The sequence below is a fragment of the Temnothorax americanus genome, unplaced genomic scaffold (genome assembly GCF_048541705.1).
Source record: "Temnothorax americanus isolate GAGA-0224 unplaced genomic scaffold, ASM4854170v1 Scaffold5, whole genome shotgun sequence".
Taxonomy (NCBI): domain Eukaryota; kingdom Metazoa; phylum Arthropoda; class Insecta; order Hymenoptera; family Formicidae; genus Temnothorax; species Temnothorax americanus.
The window spans coordinates 7,045,964-7,067,835 of record NW_027509657.1 but is presented as its reverse complement, the minus strand read 5'-3'; the positions used below and the strand labels follow the sequence as shown (position 1 = coordinate 7,067,835).

Here is a 21,872-nt window from a genome sequence, read left to right as displayed (position 1 = left end):
ACGGAAACTTAATTGCGCGAAGAATAAGATTGAATAAGATCCCTCTTTTTCCATATTTTCTGACTTTGCGTTCACCGTTGTTCGCGGTACGATATAAAACAATGCCACGCAAAAATGACGGCGAGTTGATGGTTTTGTCTTTTATGCCACTTTTGATTATATATGATACTCGAGAGTATTCCACTGCTATTGTCGCGAAAAAGTAGACAAGCAACAGGTGCGAAGGCGCGATCAAGGCGTCAAGCGTTTTATGCGTTTTACTTGTGGTTTTACTGCACGTTTTACGCGATTTACGCATTTTATGCATTTTACGCATCGCTTCTCAGTCGGATATGAATCTTTATCGGATGCACATTCGCATGATTACCCAGTTATAAGAGATTATCCTACCTCTCGGTTAAGTTATTATGCCACTGTCTATCGACTATCGACTATCGGAACATCGAGAGATTCTGTGAAAATAAATCAATTGTAATTAATAAGATTATTCCCGCTTCCCTCGTCATAAGGAGCCAAATCAAAGAGTCTAAAGTACTCTAAAGGATTGTAGAGGAAGAATTATAGAATTATATGTATAACGAGTAACGAGAATACACACACGACAGGAAAACTTGAGTGAAATTTGAGATGGTGTTACTCGCGTTGCGTTATATCGCGCGTAAAAATAATCTATATATATATAATAGAACAAGGGATTTAATGGGACTGGCGACAATCGTATAGCCGCATATTAGCCATCATAGCGTACATACGCAATATCTTTCGTCATGGCCGTGGCGACCGGCGACTGGTGACCGATGGCGACAGTGCACAGTGGTCGCGGGTCGGTCGGGTAACGCGCGTAGACGTAGACAAAGCGTGAAGCGTGTAGCGTGTACGGCAAAGCTAGGCCACAGCTTCGGCTAGTGTGCCAGCCCGCCAGCGGTAAGTGTACTTTCTGCTTTTGCACAAGCAGCGAGAAACAATAGGCCCGAAAGGATCGTCCTACTTGTGCGACTTCTAATTGTATAAGATATTCACGCGGTCCCCGCGCGTAATACCAATTATATCGCTCTGTATAATCTGTATCCCCATACGATTCCGCGGGTGCGTATACTCTCTTTCTCTTTACGCTTACGGAGAGTTTCTCTTGCTGTTCCGCAACTTTTCTCTCGTTATCGCGCGTTCGCCGCGGCACGTTTGGGAAACGTCTGCTCGCTTTTCCGCGAAAACCGTACGGTCGTACTCGCGTGGGAATACTGTAAGAATATAGCGTGGCTTGTCTACGTTGTCTCGATCTAGATACCATTCTTGGTTGTACGCACAATGCTTTTTTTCTCGCAATTACAAGTACGTTTATCCAACAACCGATCTCTTTCTCTCTCTCTCTCTCTCGATCGCATCAGCTCTGAGCAATTATTATAGGAATGAAGAATCACGCGCGTGAAAATCGATACATTAAGTACTGCTAAACAATCTCGTTCTATACTCCTAATACATACTGTTATTTCACTCTCGACGAGTGATATACGCGAGATATATATCGTTCTTTTAAACTTTAAAGGTATCAAGTTTTTCGGCTTACAATTAATTATTACAAAAAAAAAATCTCGCGCAAAGGACGCCGGAACAAGTGCGCGATCGCAAGGGCACAATTAAATTACATAACGTAATATCGGCGGAAGCTAATTATAATGAAATTATAGGTCGCTGTGCTTTTTTGCCTCATTCACTCGTTCGTTGAATAATGGAGAGGGGGGTGGGGGGAAGGTTGTGAAAGACCCTCCGAACGGATGGGCTTCTTCCCCTTGTCGGTTCCCCGTTTAGGAAGTTTGTTATACCGTTTCCTACGTTTATTGCTGCGTATATGTCCGCAACGACCATTTCTGCCATATATATATTAGCGAGTATTAATTCCATGTCATAGATTATAAATCTATCGTTCACTTGACCGAAATTTATTACATGTACATCGATACGGAGCGAGCACAAAATTTTCATATGTCGCTCGCTCGCTTTGAAATAACGAAGGAAAAAATTGGGAAACGCATAGAGAGAGAGAGAGAGAGAGAGAGAGAGAGGGGGGGGAGGAGCGAGAGTAAAATTGCGAATGCAAGATACAAATTACGAGCATTGACGTGTCGCGTATATACGCATAAATCATGAAATCGCGTAGCGAATAATAAGCGATAAGAAAAAATTGGCTCGAATCGACGCAGAGAGAATAACTTGCGGTGCTATAGGAAAGGCAAGGAGGAAAGAATTTCGCCGCTGTCGGTCCACGCGCTATACACGTTAATTGTTATCGTCGTTATATCGATTGTCATCGGCGGGATTATCGTCACCGACGCGGACACCGACTTGCTTCTCGAATTCGTTTTGCAAAGAAAGAAAAAAACAAATTCGTAAGCGAGAAGGAGAGAACGTTAACTCAACAATATCGTAGTACATAGCACGTGCGATCTATGGCATGTGACGAACGCGACGACGCGACGTTATATCGACATCTCACCTTGGCCGATCGTCCGTCCGGTCGTCCGGCCGTCCCCTCGCATAGTTTTACGACGCTGTTGTTGACGCCGAATGACGCGAAACGATGTGCACGTGCTACATGCATTAATACGGCTTACGGCTCGGGGACGCATGCGCGCTAAACGTAAACCGTACGCGACCGTCGCTCTACCGCGACTTCATTCATATTTTTTCCTCGTAACCGCTCCACCCGTTTCATTCAAGCGCTCGCTCGATCGAGGCGCGGCGCGTCACTCGCCGCTCGCCGCCACCCGCCACGCTGACAATGCTCCACCCTCCACCCTCCACCCTCGACCCTCGACCCGCCAACTACCCCTGGCTGCCGCGTTTATGCGCGCGTCGTCGTTAATACATTTTTTCGTCCTCCGTCGAGCGGCGGTTATATTGTCGGTGAAAAACAAGTCCACGCGTCACCGCGCCGTGTACTTATTACATTATACCATCCAATATATTTATATTTCTAATCCGTCATCCAACAGTTTCTTTCTTCTCTCTTACCGCATGTTATTATTGTAGTATCGTACGGTGTGTCGTAATACAACTTCGTGGGTCCGTAGGACATGCTTCATTTGTATAATTTTATAATTAATCCTAAGAAAAAAATCTCTTGGCTTAAATCTTGAGTGAAATTTAAATGGATCGCGAGTCGTTTCCTCTCTTGATCGCGTTTTGAAACACTTTCTCATCTCACGCGTACGACGCCGACGGTACGACGCGTAGTTGTTGTCCGTCCAAGTTAGTTTATTCCCACTCGCACTCGCGTTAGTTGAAAGGATGTATATCAAGGAGCCTATTTCCGGCGGTAAGGAGGAGGACGTCGAGGATAATGTTTACAACTTGCTTGCACGACGCCGCGGACGATGCAATTAGTTTTGATAAAACTGGCCGAGAGAAGCCAAGTCGATTTGATAGCGTACGTATCTTTAATCACGCGTGGTTTATCGCGTTACAAAAGAATATATTGTCTTATTGTAGATTGTATAGAATAACTGAAATTTCAAACGTTTTCCGTGTCACGGAAAATAAAATAGTGTCGAGCAAAATTAAGTTAATTGACGTAATTAGGGTTTTATCAACGTACGGAAGGTGTTGCATGTTGCATGGAAATGTGTGGAAATATGTGTGTGACGATAAGACATATAGAATAAAGAAACGAACGAAAAGCCATGATTCTCTCTTTTACCTTTTACCTTTAAAAGACGCGTCGCGGAAAGAGCGTATATGAGCGCGGCGCGGGCGCGGACGCCGGCGTCGCGGCGTGTGTATACCCACGGGCCACGTGGGAAAATCTTCCGTGAAAGTCTTGCAAAAGTATACGACGCTAGCTACGCTACGCCGAGAGAGCTAGTTGCTCTCCGCAATCTGCATAATATCATAAATCTTTAAATCGCAAGCAGCGTTAGTGGTCTCACAGGGCGTCTTCTCTCTTTCCCTACGACCTACGATCTATCGATCCGCCCCAACTTATATACCAGTAACTTTTTCCCTGAAAGCAGCTGCGGGGGATGGCAATCAATAATCTAGTTCTTATAGGGTACGCTATATTTTTTCTTTTCTCGCGGTTCGCGAGAAAACATATCGACCTTCCTATAGTGTTTATCTCGATGTATCTTTGTAAAATTTTTTATCTTAAATTCCATTTCGCAGATCTGCATTTCATATACCATCTTAATCATTCTTGTATACTTAGTGATAAATTTCGTGCGCGACAATTCTTGAAAAGAGTACACGACGTACCAAGGTTTGCACAATATAAATACTTGTATTGTATTTGTCGTTAATAAATGTACGGAAGAGCGAGAGAGCGAGAGAGAGAGAGAGAGAGGGATTATGGAGGAAGGGAGGAAGCGGGCCATTGCGCCATCAGGAAGTGGCTCACCACATAGTCACCACTTATATACGCGCGCTTATAGTTGAGCGACGTAAACCAATGCCGTCCCGAGTCCCGAGTACGCGCGCGAGCATGTAACGTTCTCGCCGTGTGTAACACACCGTGCGCAAGAGCAACGAACAGCTCGAGAGAGAGAGCAGCTCATATTTATGTACATGTGTTCACATCTCGCAATTCTCACATCTCACATCGCGAATGCAGCGAGCAGCGAGGAAAGCGTGATTCACGTACGCATCGCATCACGCACCTTTGTGTATTGGTCACCCGGTACACGCCAACCTCGTAGCGAGTGGCAATCGCGCCATAGGACACGCGATCGAACAGCATTGACGACTCGTTGAAAAAATGTCGCGCATATATTATATTTCTCTGTCGTACGTAACGATGGGTATAATTTTATGGGTCAACAACATACGTAATAGCTATTTCATATCGTTAATCAGGTAAATCAAGATTAGCGATACTATCAGTCAAAAATAATTAATCGCTTCCTTAACTCGTGTGTTGTCTACGCTCGCTAATAACAATTTAACGGTCTCGCGTCATCTTGTAAAAAACGAAAATTAAATCATGCCTCGTGCCCGCTCATCGAAATGTACCTAGGTAATGTATGTACATACACATGTGAATATATACGAGTATGCATGCATAAAAACGTATATATATACGCGCATTAACTTATCGACGAACAAATTCATTCGGAATAACTTATTTTTGCGTCAAGGCGAATGAGAACGATCTATCGTTAATATCGTTATATCAGCACTATCGATATCCTGTCGTAATCCAGAAGCGGCTTTTTTTCTCGCAACGAAACGATGAAACAAAGAATAAGTAATTGCAAGTGACAACACAGTGGCGCGGGCCACTCTACGTGCGGGCTCTCTCTCTCTCTCGATTTTTTTGACAATGTATTCGTAAAGTGCGAAGCGCGAGTAGTAGACACGAGCTTGGCAAAAACGGACCGGACGTAAGAACTGTAAGAAGGAAGTAATGGCATCGCGTGAAAACGGGAGGGAACACGGATGAGTATTGCGGGGTATCGCAGAGTCGGATGTCGGATGGCTACTGGATCGCCCGACGCCCGGGACGCCCGGATCTTGGCGGGCGACGCGGCAGCGGGGGGTACCGGGTAGACACTGTAGACAGCGGAGAGGGCGCTGGGGGGCCCCGTGCCCGGTGTCACGGCCCTGGCTTAGACCCATTCACAGAATGAACGAACCGCTTGCGTTTCGTTTCGTTCGTGCGGCCACTCAGTAGTGTCATGGAGGTAACATGGCCGAGGAGACGCGCCTAGTCCGCGTTGAAGAGAGGCTAAGGATCAAAATCGGTAGGAAAATGGGTGGTGTGCGGCGGTGCCGCGAGTGATTGACGTGAGCGCGATGCGTGACGGGCGTTTATCGCCACGGTGCGACCTCCGGCTCCGGTTACAGTGTCGGTCGTGGGCGCCCCGTTTTTCTCGCGCCGCGCCGCTCCGCGCCGCGCGTTCGGGATGTCACCTAATTCAACTCCGTTGTATCGTCTGTCGTTTATTCGAGCGAAAGCTCGAAAACGGCTGACGAATGTCGGGGCTTTTGCGTCCGGCAACGACGGTATAATGTGTGTGAATCGATCGAGGACGACATCCGATTTTCACGCGAAATTCGCTAGCGATGGGCGATCGCTGGCGTATACATTCCCGACTCCCACGCGTCGTTGTCCTCCTACGCGCGCGCGCGCGCGCGCACGCACGCACGCACGCATTGATACGCGCGTGGCCGTGCGCGGGTGCATGTGTATGCGTGTATGCCGCGTGATCTGTAGACGACCGTCTGTACGGTAAGAAAATTGTGCGATCACGGACACGGACAGAAAATGTGCCGAAAGTGTCTTCGGTCGAATGTAAAAAAATGATTACCAACTATTCGAATCGTCTGACACGTAAGGGAGAAGCAGCGTACTTTTCCTAACAGGCTCGCGAACGCGCCTTCCCGTTTTTTTCTATATTTCCGAAATTGCCATTTTCCACCTGCATTCGACAACCTGCTTCATATGTAAATAACGAGCGAATCGACGTGACACTCGACACCTTGACACGAATGTTTGACACAATGGCGACAATGGTCTTTTAGAATAAAGTCAGGATTTGGTCGTAAAATTTCGTTTCGCGCAGTCTCGTCATGCCTGCGATATTATACGGGGGTGAAATAGTTATTTAAGAGTGCAGCGGGCTGCGTAGCGCGATTCGAATTATTGGAAATCAATAAATCGATAATTGCATTCGAGTTACTTTACCTGTGTAGCATTCATTTTTCTATCGTGCGTGTGTGCAACGTGGGTGCGATAATCTGATATAACGTAATTGTAAACAATGTAAACATATATTTCTATAAATTTACCAGTTTACTTTTCTTGTGCGCGAAATCGTTGCGCCAAGTGATAGACACTTTCTCAAGAGAATCTGTAATGACGCTTACTTATTGTTAGACACGGTTGTAAGACTAAGACGGTGTCTAACGATGTAGTATAGCGACAGTCCATTTAAATGTAAATATATAACGATCTTTTCTTCGCCTAATCATTTCTCGAGAAGAAATGATTAACGCGAATAGCGGTTTAAATGTAATTCGAACGTAATTAGTAAGTAACTCGAAATTATTTTTCACCTAAGGAATATCTCTTATTAACTACGCCTACCGACACTTTTTCTACAGGAGAAGCAAAGAACCTTCAAAGTCGAAGTCATGGGTCGCCAGGTACGCGAGACGTTTACTGCACCTTGTCGCTGGATCAAGAAGAAATATTCAGGACGACAACTATGGAAAGAACCCTCAAGTAAGTCTGTCAAATCAAATCTGCAAAATTTGTTTCACTCCGTAATATAATCCATATATTTAAATCATTTACAAGGAAATATATATTTTGTGACCTTTGTATAGTCCGTTTTTTGGGGAGGAGTTTCAATTTGAAGTGCCCAGAAAATTTCGTTACCTTGGCATTTATGTATACGATAGAGATAGACATTTAAAGCAGGATAAAATTTTGGGAAAGGTAGCGATAAAGAGAGAAGATTTAGCTACGTATCATAATAAAGAGCATTGGTTTCCTCTGAAACCAGTCGACGCTGACTCTGAAGTCCAAGGCAAGGCTCATTTGGAACTTGCTTTGCAATCTCAAGTCGGACAACCTCAGCCTAAACTTACAGTAAGGTGAGAGACAACGATACAGTGGCACAACAGTCGTCGTATCGCATATTGCGTCGCGACGACTGTCCGACGACTGTCTCGTACATACATAAAACTAGAATATGCAACATATACATACTTATATACATATATTATATATGTATGTGTGTGTATATATGCACACACACGTCCTCCAGTAATATGTATCTTTGGCTTTATGCATTACAGAATAATAGAATGTAGTGAATTAACCATTAAAAATGGTAGCTGTGATCCCTTTGCAATTGTTACAGTCATGTATAGTAATGGTAAAAAAATATCTAAGCGCACAAAGGTTAAAAAGAAAACAGCATCTCCATATTTTAACGAGACATTTGTATTTGAGGTAAGAATAGCCTGTAATATCATCTCGGCTTATTCTCTTTATACGTTATGCATATGTACGCGTATATGCGCACATACGCGCGCGCGCGCGCGCGCAGAGTATGCACGTGCACAGATGCAGTGTACGTGAACAGTGCGGTAAGTGTGGTTTCTTTTACATTGTAGCCAGAGTTAACCGAGACCAGAGACAAAGATGTCTCCCATTATTCTATTGAAGGAGCTCAAGTTGGAGAAGTAGTTGTTGGTTTGTGGCACGCATCTCCTGGCATGGGGGAACAATCGGTGTTTCTTGGCGAAGTGCGAGTTACGTTAAAAGGAACACAAAAAGAAGAAACTAGTACAACAACCGCATGGTATACGCGCTTGTATTATTGCTTTTTCGTATGGTTACGGATTCTCGCACGGTAGTTCGAATAACGTATATTATTTTATTTCGCACAGGTATTTTTTACAACCTAGAGCAGCGAAACATCGTCCAAGTAAAATTTCAAGTAATTCGACACCACCTGGTACGTTGCCAGGTTTGGGATCTCTACGTTTGAAGATTCATTACGTAGCCGATCATGTCTTCCCATCTGAAGTGTACGATAAACTTAAAAGTCTATTGTTACAAAGCGTCAATGTTCAGCCGATAACGTCGTCGGCTGTTTACATATTGGGTGAAATTGTAGCTAGTAAAATGGAAGCTGCGCAACCATTAGTTCGAGTATTGGTGCATCATGGACAGCTGGTATCTGTGATGCGAGCACTTGCTAGTCATGAGATTTCTAAATTGACGTAAGCCAACTACGTGTGTTATTTTACAATAATTTAGATGTCGTATCAACTAGTCTTGTCAGTCTTATTATTCACTTCAATTATTTACATATTGCATATTGTAATTATAAAAAGGCAATTTTTTTATTTAAGTGACCCAACGACCATCTTTCGGGGTAATACATTGGTGAGCAAGATGATGGACGAAGGCATGAGATTAGCGGGTCTTCATTATTTGCATAGTACTCTTAGACCTGCGATGGAACAAGTCTTTCTTGAAAAAAAGCCATGTGAAATAGATCCAACTCGGGTAAAGGATGGCAATACAACAGAGACGAATTTGACGAATTTGAAGGTATTAAATTACAAGCGCTTGTAACTCTAACGTTCTTTTCAAGACAACGAGAGGTATACTAATAGCCATCTTTTTTCACAGGAATATGTTGAAAGAGTATTTGTAGCTATAACAACGTCGGGAGTAAGATGTCCGCCTTTAATGTGTGAAATGTTCTGGTGTTTGAGAGAACTCGCTGCAACTCACTTTCCAAAAAACAAGGAAGTGAGATATTCGGTGATAAGTGGATTTATCTTTTTACGATTTTTCGCTCCTGCAATATTGGGTCCAAGATTATTTGATATCACTACCGAACAAATTGTAAATAACTGAAGAAACGATATGTATTATATATGAAGAGTGTCTTATATACTTTTATATAGCAGTTCTCCGTTCAATTTACCTGTAACGTATGTTATTTTGTAGGATTCACAGACCAATAGGACATTAACATTAATATCTAAGACGATTCAAAGTCTTGGAAATTTGGTGTCTTGTAGAGGAGGCGCAGGCAGTGTATGCAAAGAAGAATACATGGAATGTGTGTACAGGTAAGGTTTTAATAAATATTCGTTCAAGATAAGTATCAGAAACTTTAAAGATTAAGTAATAGGTCGGCCAATAAGTCCGTGCGGTTTTTTAATTATAAATTTTACTTATAAATAACCGCACGGACTTATTGGCCAACCCAATATTAAACGCAACAAATAATTTTTTTCTTTATTATATATACAATTTGATATTGTAGAGAGTTTTACACGGAGAGACATATACAAGCAGTCAAGCAATTTCTAGAGATAATATCGACTAGCAGTAACAGTAGTAGCGGTATCACAAAACAGCGTCCAACGGTATTGCAAGAACAACCAGTGGTACTCAAAGAAGGGTACATTCATTTATTCATATATATATATATATATATATATCTCCCTTCCTCCCTCTCTTCTTCTTCTTCTTTTCTTTATCTTATGTCTTTTTTGCATCAAAAGTTCACATGTGCGCGCTCATATATACGCACATGTACGTACATAAACAGAAAGAAGAGGGAGAAGAGAGAGAAAGATGTAAAAAAATATAATATAATAAATATAATAAATGCTCCTCTTAAGTCAGATTTTGTGTTAACTTGAAAATATAGTATTCAGATTACACAAGTAAATGCTTAAAAACTTTGTATATTTCTAATAGAATATACTTTCTCTTTATGCATACTACCAATTGTAACAAGAGGTTGGTATCATCATTTAACGTTTATATTTGTCTATTGATAAATTAATACAAGAGTATTTTTTACAATACAAGAGTATTTTTTAAATGCCATTTTTTAATTGTAATATATTTTTTTAATAGAGTAATGATTAAACGAGCACAAGGCAGAAAACGATTTGGGCGCAAGAATTTTAAGCAGAGATATTTTAGACTTACCACGCATGATTTGACATATTCTAAAACCAAAGGTGAATACTCTTTTATGATAATATCTCTTATATATATTATATTTCTTTCTATTAAGGAACAGTATACAAGAACAGTAAATACAGTTTTTTTATATAGAATACTTTATATAATTTACAGGTAAAGAACCTTTATGTAAGATACCATTAGAAGAAATTTTAGCAGTGGAAAGACTTCACGAAGATTCTTTCAAGATGAAAAACATGTTTCAAATTATTCAACCACAAAGGGCATTGTATGTTCAAGCTGGTAATTGTGTAGAAGAAAAGGAATGGATTGACATTCTCACAAAAATATGTCAAACAAACAGTAACCGCTTGGAAAAATATCATCCAAGTGCATACATCAATGGCCATTGGCTTTGGTGAGTAATGTGGTGGATATCGAGAAACGCGTGTATGTGTATGTATTTCAATTCTAACTTTTTGCTCCTGCAACGTATGTAGCTGTCGGGCAGTTGCTGAAATTGCACCGGGATGCAGTCAAGTATCGCCAGGTATAGAGGCTGGACTGCGAATGGTCTTAGACCCAGATCGCGATTTGCAGAGAATACATTCGTTAATCTTCACTAATCTGCCACGTCTCGATACATTGATGAATGCATGTGAATGCCAGGCGGTTTATGGTGCTAGCGATATGTGTGTTATTCCGGATGGTGGATCGCCTATTGAAGATGTACCTTCGTGTTTCAAGACTTTAATCGCACTTAGAGATGCTGCATACGCGTTGCAGTGTGAACATAGAGCCTATTTTAGAAGACTGGCACGCGACACCAAATACGGCAGCAAGTATGTGATATATAGCTCATTGTTTTGTCGGATGTATGTTGGATTTTCGCTATTACAAAATAATATTTGCGTACTTGGCTCTTGTAGACAGGCTCCCATCGGTGATGACAACTACCTCCACTTAGCTAGTAGAGCAGGTTTCGATAATCAGTTGACAAAGCGAATGTACGAGTTGGATGGTCTAAATCAACGATCTATAGAGACGGAACATTACGACATGGGATTCTCTAGAAAAATTGTCGAGAGTCAAAGATACGACGATACATTCAGAAAGTGTCTTGATTCTGACTCCATTAATCGTAGGTATGAGAACGAAAATCATTTGTTGCGAGGATACGAAAACAATAGCGATACTATCAGAAGTATCCAAAATGATCTCAGAAAATTCGATCATAGCTTAAACAATACATTAAGATCTGATAAATCGGAAAGAAACGCTAACGAAAGTATGGAAAATCATAAAAGACTAGACAGCACCAGTCTACTAACGGCAGATAGTATTAATTTATCGGGTACATTGTCGCGAAAATTGGGTAATTATGACAACATTAGAGGGCTAGGCGAATGTACATTGACAAGACGATTACAGGACGATATCCCTGACATATCTTGTAATTCGATGAGTGAGCGTGGTAATCACTAATTTACCTACGATGTACAAATGTAAGAAGTTGCACGTTTCTAGTAATTGAAAAAAAAGTCACGGAGGGGAATGAGAGAAAATATGAAAATTTATATTGGTCGCTTTTTTAAAGGAAAAGTACAATTCCTCTTGTGTGTATAAACTTTCTGTTGTGTCTAATTAATGACTCTGCTGCTGTTGGAGGCAGTTTTTTTTCTGTCGCATATGTTTGCCTTTTATGACGAATCGTTTTAATTTATCTCTTGGATACCAGATAAATGAGAGAGAGAGTGAGAGAGAGAGAGTGAGTTATAACGGAATGTAATTTAACGTATCCTTTGATTTGTTACCATGCTGTGCAGAGAACGTAACATCTTGTCATCACAGAAATCTCTACTATTTATTATTTATTTATTTTCTCATCTCATTTCAATATTATTGGAGATGTATGTGCATAAATATGACATTGATTGTGTTATTGCACAACTTGTAATCTCATTCATTGAAAGGTCGAGTTCTCGTCGATATAAAACACTCAATTATAGCTATGTAATATTACGTAATAGTTATTGTTATAGATTATAGAGAAATTTTTTTACTGTAATTGAATACAATTACCGCTATCTTTGATTCATATATTATTCTATCAATTTTGAGCCTAATTCTTTCGGTATTAATTATAAATACGCACATGCTTAAGATAAGAATATAATAATGCCTATTAATGTCACAAAAATAGAATTAATTACCTTACAATTTGATTAAAAAATCTCAGGATTTCTAAACAACCAACCGTATTTTTTGCTCTAGCGTTTGCCCTTTTATAAATTCAATCGAGCCATATGGTGGGAAAGATGTACCCATCTAATCGTACAGGCGCTAAATTTATTCTTTACAAGCCTAAAGTAGCCGCAAGTAAATTCTTTTACCGCATTTATCATTGTAGACTCTCTTTTATTATAAAACAGTCTGAATTTACATTTATTCAAAAATATGTACCTCCTCTTGTTATCAATTCTTATATTTTATTAGTTATTCTAATATAGACTTTTACATAAAAACGAACATGTTAGATCTGTTAAAATTTTAATGGAAAGAGATATGTGACAGATATAACAAAAAGATCTTGCAATCTCGAACTGTGTGTATGCGTATGTGTGTGCGCGCGTGTTTGTTTGTTTGTTGCTAAATGTTATTTTAATAATGTTTTGTTTTCATATATTGTTCGTGTACTTTACGATGCTATTATAATTGATTATACGTTGAATGAATATTTGATCAATTTCCTGTGATAGAATATGAAATCAACATTCGTAATAACTTTTAAGCTATCTAAGCTACAAATTTTCTATATAAGATGTATATCGGTCATAATTAATTTGAAAAATTTTTACATTTCTTAGGACATATTCGGCATTTATTAAAGGGCTATCTTTATTTGCATAATTAAAAGATGTTGAAAATTATATTTTAATTTTTTAAAAAAGATTAATGTGGGATAAGTATATAGAACACGTATGTAACATTTGTATCAAATTATGGTTAACCGTTTTTAAGATTTTTTAATTAATTCTCTGATGTAGATCATTCTCTCGTGATGTGAAGCAATTAATTAATATAATTTATAATAAAACACATATACTTAAATCTATATAAGACAATATTAGTTTTTTTTACAATATTTTTTTCAGAACAATTCTGGAAAGTTGATAATATTCGGTTTCTGTTGCAATAAATTCTAATTATTTAAGTAGAGTGAGAGAAAGAGAGAGAGAGAGAGAGAGAGAGAGAGGAAGGAAGAGCGAGGGAGGGAGGGAAGGAAAGTAGGAAGAAGGGGGGTTTTATGTGCTTGCGCGTGAGTGTGTGAGTGTTTGTGTGCGTGTGTAGGGGGGGTGATAATATTGTGTACGTTTGTGAATGAACCTAAAAGCGTTTCTTTCCATGTTCCGATAAAGTATAAAGATGACTTAAATATAAAAATATCCAGTTGTTTAATTGAGGCTAAATATAAAGAGATAACTTTTATTATACATGTATTCATATATCACAGTGATTTATAATATACAAAGTTGCGAAAACAACTGCAATCGAAAATTACATGTTTCGTGATGTGAAACTCGTATGTCAAATAGCTCTACAGCCATACTAATATTATGACTATAATCCCTCCATTTTAGTAAAGAACAACTACAATAACACACGATAACACACGAGAAAATTGTTAAGACAAAAAATGTATATAGTTATATCGTTCAATAATTATTGTTCAAATATTATACAATTTATAAACATTAGATGTACAGTGTACAGAAATCTCTTTTCCACACGTGTAGGAAATAGATCTCCATCTAACATTTTTATCCATTTTTGCTAGATGTAAGATCTAAGATAATTTTAGTAAATCTGTAGATAAATCAAATATTGTTTATAAAATAGTTGGATTATCTAAAATATCAATATCTGAGCGCGCGATTAGAATTCACTGTGCGTGAATCTAGTTTGAAAACTTAACATATCCATGCAAGGCCTATGTATATACTTAGTATATACAGACTTTTTTCCCGTTCAATGCAGAGAAAAAAAATATGGAGATAATATTATATAAATTATTAAGTGAAACGCAATTGTTAGACGCAAATTAATGAACAATTTGACACGATGTTTACTATGATATATAATGTCGATTTTTCTCCTTTTCTTCGTACGTTATTATATGACATAGAGAGAAATACAGATATATCTTCCTCAAAGTAAAGCGCTAAAGATTGAGTCGGCTCATTTAGAGTTACGTTAATGTCGCAACAAGTGCTTGGTACTTGAAGGAAAATGTAATTTTATTTACATAATTGGTTATTAAAGTAAATTGTTTATTTAAATGTTGCAGTTGCCACATATTTTCGTTGGAAGGATTCAATCTTGTCCTTTCTTTTGTCTTCCGATAATATTAATTCTGCATTGCATTTTTAATTTACACAAATTTAATACAACTTTTTTACGTATTAAGTAACAAGCAGATAATCAAGAAGTTTACAAGAACGCTTACATTATCGTTTGTAATTAGAAAGCACCGTTATGGAAATTTTTGACGCAAAAGTTGGAGATTGAAAACAGAATTCCATGACAAGTCGTTTTACATGCGATTCATGCCCCATTTCTACCAATGTCGATTAACTTTAATCTCGGTTTAACTCACTTTCCATCTTTTTCTAAACTCTTTAAAACTAGGAAAAGACGACAGGTAAGTTAAACCAAGATTAAAATGGACATATCAGAAAGTCAAATTATTTCAAAGAACCTTGGAAAACTGCATAGAAGGTAATAAATTTGTCTCGTGTAGTATATAGGCTTCCGAAAAATTTTCGAAATTTCGATGCAGGTTTACATGTGGTAATTCTACTTACGAACGGTATTATTTATATTAATTTTATATTAGTAATTTAGTAATATTTTTATATCTCTCTCGTTGTGTTCATCAAGTAACTATTGTTATCTTGTAGAAAACGTTAGCCTTAGAAATAGATTGTGCCTTAAAATACATTGAGGATTCGAGAACATTTTTTCTTGAATCTGCAGAGCATTAATATCTTCTTCTTTTTCTTCTTCTTATCGTGATTGGATGGCACCGGGCGGAAAGTTATTAGGGTCCAGAGAGCATTAATATATATATATGTATATGTATACATTATTTAATTAAAGTGAAGAGAGAGAGAGGGAGAGAGAGAGAGAGAGAGAATTAGTGCTCTGTAGCACATACACTTTTTGTGTATTTTAATATTGTACATAAGTTTTTCTTGCAATAAACGAAATAAGTCCTCTGCATGCAAAAGTCCTATGTGTATAATAATATAATAATTGTCGTTTATATATATAATAGTAACAATTTCGTTTCCATTGACAACGTATCATCCATATTTATTTAGAGCCGTGTAATAATCTTCCGCGATTACACACAATATCCGAATTAATACATTCAAATTCTTCGGATTGGAAAAGAGATATCATTGAACAGTATAATAAAACACGATCGAAAAAGAATTCTTTTCGATTTGAAGCTATTTAAATATCGCGAAAAAAGCGAAAACAATTTATCTTTTATAAATACGAGCAACGTTTACGGCAGATGGTCATTTATAAACGTTCTAAAAGATTCTTGTACATACGAATGAAACGATTCACACACGCGTAATTTATTTTACGAATTTAACTCCGCGATGAGAGCCTCTTCCGTAGTTTAGAAGGCCAAAAAGGGTCGTGCGATCTTGAAAGATAATTCTTGTTGTTGTCGTATCGATTGTCAATCGAGAGCATCTCTGTATAGAGAAAAAAAAACCTAAAGATACATACAACAATAACGTCACAAAAGAAAGAAATGTATGTATATGTATAATATGTTGTGTACATACACGGCCCGGTTTCACCAACGTCATTTAATCTAATCGGTCGATTAATCTCACTCTTCATCTTTTTCCAACTATTCCCCTAGAAAGAGACAAAGAGTGAGTTTTAAGGGGATGCTAAAGCCGTCCAAATTACCGACAATTCATTTCAAAGCTCTCATTTTGAAACGGCTTTACAGATCGCAAAATCCTTTTACAGGAGTAAAGTAGAGGTACTAATGAAGGGTGGGATTGTCAAATAATTAGTAATAATTGAAAAAATTTTTAAAATGCTGTCACCTCAAAACCTTATTTTCTGATATAAACAGTTGTATACGTAATATGTACGAAATTAAACTTTCCCACCCTTCAGAAGACGTGCACAAACAATAACGTACCTTTGAAATTGAGATTGAAAGCCTGGAATAAAAATGAGAGCTTTGAAACGATCGTGTATATTTTTCACAAAAATATTCACGCAGAGCAGCAATTATGTCACAGCAGTAGTTCACGGATCTTGCGAGAGATGGCGAGATGGCGCACGCAGCTGTGGGCAGTTTCGGGGTTGGCTACATTGTCTGGTTTCTACACAGCAATCGAACCAGGACATATATATGATACAGATATCTCGTTAGGCATTTTTACATTTTTTTCAATTATTACTAATTATTTTACAATCCCACCTTTCATTAGTACCTAAACTTTACTCCTGTAAAAGGATTTTGCGATCTATGAAGCCGTTTCAAAGAACGAGCTTTGAAAGATATGTGGTACAGATATCGCGTTAGACATTTTTTACATTTTTTTTAATTATATTAATTATTTTACAATCCCACCCTTTATTAGTACCTAAACTTTACTCCTGTAAAAGGATTTTGCGATCTATGAAGCCGTTTCAAAAAACGAGCTTTGAAAGATATATGTGGTACAGATATCGCGTTAGACATTTTTACATTTTTTTCAATTATTACTAATTATTTTACAATCCCACCCTTCATTAGTACCTAAACTTTACTCCTGTAAAGGATTTTGCGATCTATGAAGCCGTTTCAAAATAACGAACTTTGACAGATATGGGGCCCGATTTTCTATCTACAAACGTATGCGTAAACTCTGCTCTAACAGAAAAGCTGCAAGCTTATTGGCTAAAAACTGTGCGACAGAGAGCAAATCAATTTGCAGCCTTTCTGTTAGAGCAGTGTTTGTGCATATGTTTTTCGTTAGAGAATCGGGCCCATGTGGTACAGATATCTCGTTAGGCAATTTTACATTTTTTTTAATTATTACTAATTATTTTACAATCCCACCCTTCATTAGTACCTAAACTTTACTCTTGTAAAAGGATTTTGCGATCTATGAAGCCGTTTCAAAGAACGAGCTTTGACAGATATGTCGTACAGATGCCTCGTTAGACAAGGACAGATATCTCTCGTATTATTATTCCTTTCTCTATGTATGTAATTTGCATGCACCCATTTATTCCTCTCTCTCTCTCTCTCTCCCTCTCCCTCTTTCCCTCTCTCATTGCTGTCCCTCTCTCTCTTAGTACACTGGGTAGCGTACACTTAGTATGGTAAAATCAAGACTTTTTGGAATTCTAGGGTATATTTCAGAAAGAAAAACGGTAATGTTATTTAGGACAAAAAATTCTGTTTATTATTTTGTTGATAAAATGTTTAGAAATGTAAACGAAAATACATATATAAATGAAATATATGTTTTTTTTTTTTTTATTGTTACTGTCGAAAGTAAATAATATTACATATAAAACCGTAATGCAATTGAACATACATATTCATACACACGCACACGCATACGCAATCGCACGAGCACGATACGCATACGCACATAAATATATTATTTTAATTATTTTTTCTGTGGGCCCCCCAGGCCTCGTCCACGATGACGATATCACGGACATGGGACTTCTCCAGGATCATGCTCCTATTACTTTGTACTAGAACAATAAGAATAATTCTGCATAAATTTTTATTTTGTGCCTTTATATCATATGTATTTTTCAAGCAAAGTGCATTTTGCAGAATTTATGCAATGGAATAAGATGTATACACACACACAACACACACCACACACATACTACGTTTACGCGAGCGTTACTTCTGTAGTAACTTACGATATATTACTCGTTTACGCGGAGTAAATTATCTTAAGTTACTACAAAATCCCGTTTACGCGAAGGAATTATCGTAAATTACTACAGTAGAAGTAACGCTCGCGTAAACGTAGTAACAAACTCACACACACCATGTGTTTATATGGGGCGTTCCACGCCAAATCGGACACCATTTGGGTTTTGCATCTTCGATTTTTGTTTGAAAATTTTTTATGTTATAGTATTGGTTGAAAGAGGCCTCCATGATTTTTTTTCAAATTTTTTTGTCGAACCGTTTTCAAAATATCGATTTTTGAAAAATTACGTTATTTTTTTTTAAACGCTCAATAACTTTACGAAACATGGGTCCAATGGAACGTTTTTTTTTTTTCAAAAACTTTTTTTTTTAATTTTTTTTAACTGTATTCTATAAGATTTTGAAATTTTGACACAAATTTTTGATTTACAAAAAAACACGTACTGTTCAATTTTCTCCAACATTTTTTGTACAAACTATAATCGATTTCACAACTTTTAAGCCTCAATTTATAATGAGATAATAACGGGATTATTTTTTTTCGATTTTTTAATTCTATCTTTTTTTTAAACCGTGCTAAAAAATTTTAAAAAAAAAAAATTTACGGGGGGAAATATTTTTAAAAATTTTTCTAAGACATGGATTACTTTAAAAAAATTTTCAAATTGTTTTCAAAAAAAAACCCCGTGAAAAATTTTAAAAAATTTATTATTTTGCGTGATAAAAATTTTTTTTTTTAAAGTAGCGTTTAATTTTTTTTTAAAAATTTTAAAAATTTTTAAAAAAATTTTTTATTTTTAACAATATGAAAAAATTTTTTAAAAATCAAAGTGCCTTTTTCCCTTTTGGAAAATTTTTCAATAAAATTTTTTTTTTTCCCTTTTTTGGGGGTTGCTCTAATATTCGCTTGGGGTTTTAAAAAATTTTTTTTCCCCTGAATATAATCTTTGTTTTTGAAAAAATTTTTCCCCTAGAAAATTTGGGAAAAAAATTTTTTTTTTTTTTCCCCCCGTTATATGTTTTTAAAAGGGGTTTTTTATTTTTTGTCTATGGAAAAAGAAGACTTTTTTTGGGCCGCTATTTTTTTTAAAAAGTTCCTTCTACTCCAAAAAACCCGGGGGTTTGCCATGAGCTGTTGCCCCAAAAAAAAAGCCCCCCACCCCAAAAATTTTCAAAAATTAAGATTTTAAAAATTTTTAATTTTTAAATTTTGAGGTTTTTTTCCCTCGGAAAAAATTTGGCCCCCAAAAAATTAAAAAGCAATTTTTTTCTAACAAAAATTTTTTAGAACAAAGAATCAAAATTTTTAAAAAGCGATATATTTTTGCAAGGGAAAAAAAACAGGAAAGCAAAATATCATTGTGTTTTAATTCCCCCCCGGGGAAGGCACTTTTTAGATTTTTTAAAATTTTTTTCATCCCCCTTTAATCTCGAATTTTTTAAAATATTTTTAAAAAAGTTAAAAAAAAAAAAGCTACTTAAAAAAAAAATTTCAACAAAAATAAACGCTTTTTTAATTTTTTTTTTATTTTTTTTTAAATCAATTTGGGGGAAATATTTTTTAAGAATCACTTGTCTTAATAAAATTTTTTAAAAGTGTTCCTGGAAATTTTTTTTTTTTTTCAGGGTATTTTTCCGCACGGATCAATAAAAAATGGAAAATTTAAAAAAAAAAAATAGTCCCGTTTTTTTCTTTTAAATTTTTTCTTAAAAGTTTTGAAAACGAAAGGGGTTTTTTTAAAAAAAGGGGGGGAAAACGACAGGAGGGGGGGGGGGAAATCAAAAAGGGGGGGAATTTTAAATTTTTTGAAAAAAAGTTTTAAAAAATTTTTTGATATTTTTTTATGGGTTTAAAAAAAAAAATTTTAAAAAAAAAAAAAAAGTCCCCTTTTTTTTGGCCCCTTTTCCCCCAAAAAAATTTTTGGGGGTTTAAAAAAAAAAAAAACGTAAAAATTTTTTTTAAAAACGAATTTTTGGAAAAAAAGGGTTTGACAAAAAAAAATTGAAAAAAAACAGGAGGCCTCTTTCCCCAAAAAAAAAAACCCCCAACATAAAAAAAATTTTTAAAAAAAAAAGGGGATCCCCCAAAACCCCCAAAAAAGGCCCCCCTTTTGGGGGGGGGACGCCCTATAAAAAATTCCCCTTTCCCCCCGCGTAAAAATTTTTCCCAAAAAAAAAAAATTTCTTTTTTAAAAAAAAGTGTAAAAAGGCACAAAAAAATTTTTGCAAAAAATTTTTTTTAGTAAAAAGTAATTTTGGGGCCCACCTGGAACAATTTTCCCCCTCCGCGTATCGTCATCGTGGACGAAGCTCCGGGGGCCCCCCAAAAAAAAACGTATTATACAAACGGTAGAACCCCCCCTTTTTCGTACAAAAATTTTGTTACTTATCCCTATATGCTTATTCTTTCCTTTATATTTAAGGGGAAAAAAAATTTTTTCGGAAAAAAAAGGGGGGGTTTTTTTGAGAAGGGGAAAAAGATCCAGCTAGTTTTTCACGCGGGAAAAAAAACGAAAGTCAATTTAAAACCCCCAAAGGCTGTGTTCGGGAAAGGGGGGATAAGGGGGTATTCATCAAAATTTTTCTTTATCGCTTTATGAGGTGTAAAAAAAGGATAAAATAACAAATAGCAAATAATAGCGTCCCCTTTCCCCCCCACACCTAAAAATTTAAAAATTTTGGGTCTCTACGAATTTTTTAAAAAAAAAAAGGGGAAAAGGGGATTTTTTTTTTTTTTTTAAAGAATTTAAAAATCTCTTAACCGAAAAATTTTTTTAATATTTAAAAAAACAGAAAAGCACGTTTGGGGGGAGTTGCCCCGGTCCGACGATTTTTTTCAAAAAAAAAAAAAAGGGTAGTTGCCAAAAATATTTTTTTTAAAAAAAATTTTAAAAAACAAAAATAAATAAAATTAGGGGCATTGCACAAAAAAATAAAAATTAAAAAACGAAAATGTATTTTGGGGAAAAAAAAAAAAAATTAAAAAAAAGCGACAAGTTTTTTTTTTTCCCCCCGGGTGAAATTTCCAAAGAGAAATTTAAGGTCACCCCGGGAAAAATTTTCTAAAAGAAGAATTCATTTTAATTTTTTTGCCAATTTTTTTTACGTGATACAGACGGGTGGACATCTGAGCCTCAATAAAGCGCAAGTTAATCGTAAATCAGTTATGCGAAAGATCTTAGATCTTATATTTGTCAATAAAGTTATAAAATCGCAAATAATGCGAAAATTTGCGCATAGTCCCTCGTGATCGAATATAAATGGATTCGCGTCGCTTCGCTAATGATCGGATGATGATGAACACTTTCTCCAAAACGCAACAAAATATTTGCTCCACGAAATAAGCTCGCACAAATCGCATCTGACAAAACTGAAATTTAACAATTATATGTAAATCATAAAGCTATAAATTAGTTTTTGTTTTTAACAAGAGAAGTTGAG

General features: G+C 36.7%; 1 protein-coding gene and 1 long non-coding RNA gene across 5 annotated transcripts in view; one reads left to right on the top strand and one right to left on the bottom strand.

Moving 5' to 3' along the window:
- The first annotated feature begins 817 nt into the window (after window positions 1-817).
- On the top strand, window positions 818-15,724 carry Rasgap1 (Ras GTPase activating protein 1). 4 transcript variants are annotated; one of them, XM_077417939.1, is made up of 15 exons: window positions 818-924; window positions 7,096-7,216; window positions 7,321-7,590; window positions 7,795-7,951; window positions 8,116-8,303; window positions 8,392-8,727; window positions 8,860-9,061; window positions 9,143-9,361; window positions 9,467-9,591; window positions 9,789-9,926; window positions 10,229-10,270; window positions 10,391-10,497; window positions 10,616-10,859; window positions 10,942-11,283; window positions 11,371-15,724. In XM_077417939.1, the coding sequence occupies exons 2-15, from the start codon at window positions 7,200-7,202 to the stop codon at window positions 11,924-11,926; spliced, it is 2,943 nt and encodes a 980-aa protein (XP_077274065.1). In that variant the 5' UTR covers window positions 818-924; window positions 7,096-7,199; the 3' UTR covers window positions 11,927-15,724. The 4 variants fall into 4 exon arrangements, with proteins under 4 accessions (XP_077274065.1, XP_077274062.1, XP_077274064.1 ...); XM_077417936.1 differs by lacking the exon at window positions 818-924 and adding an exon at window positions 5,579-5,732; XM_077417937.1 differs by lacking the exon at window positions 818-924 and adding an exon at window positions 6,277-6,322.
- The window catches only part of LOC143903918 (uncharacterized), a 10,168-nt gene continuing 3,807 nt past the window's right edge, over window positions 15,512-21,872 (bottom strand). Inside the window, exon 2 of the long non-coding RNA XR_013258830.1 lies at window positions 15,512-16,215. This is a non-coding gene — a long non-coding RNA (uncharacterized LOC143903918). The remainder of the gene's footprint in view (window positions 16,216-21,872) is intronic.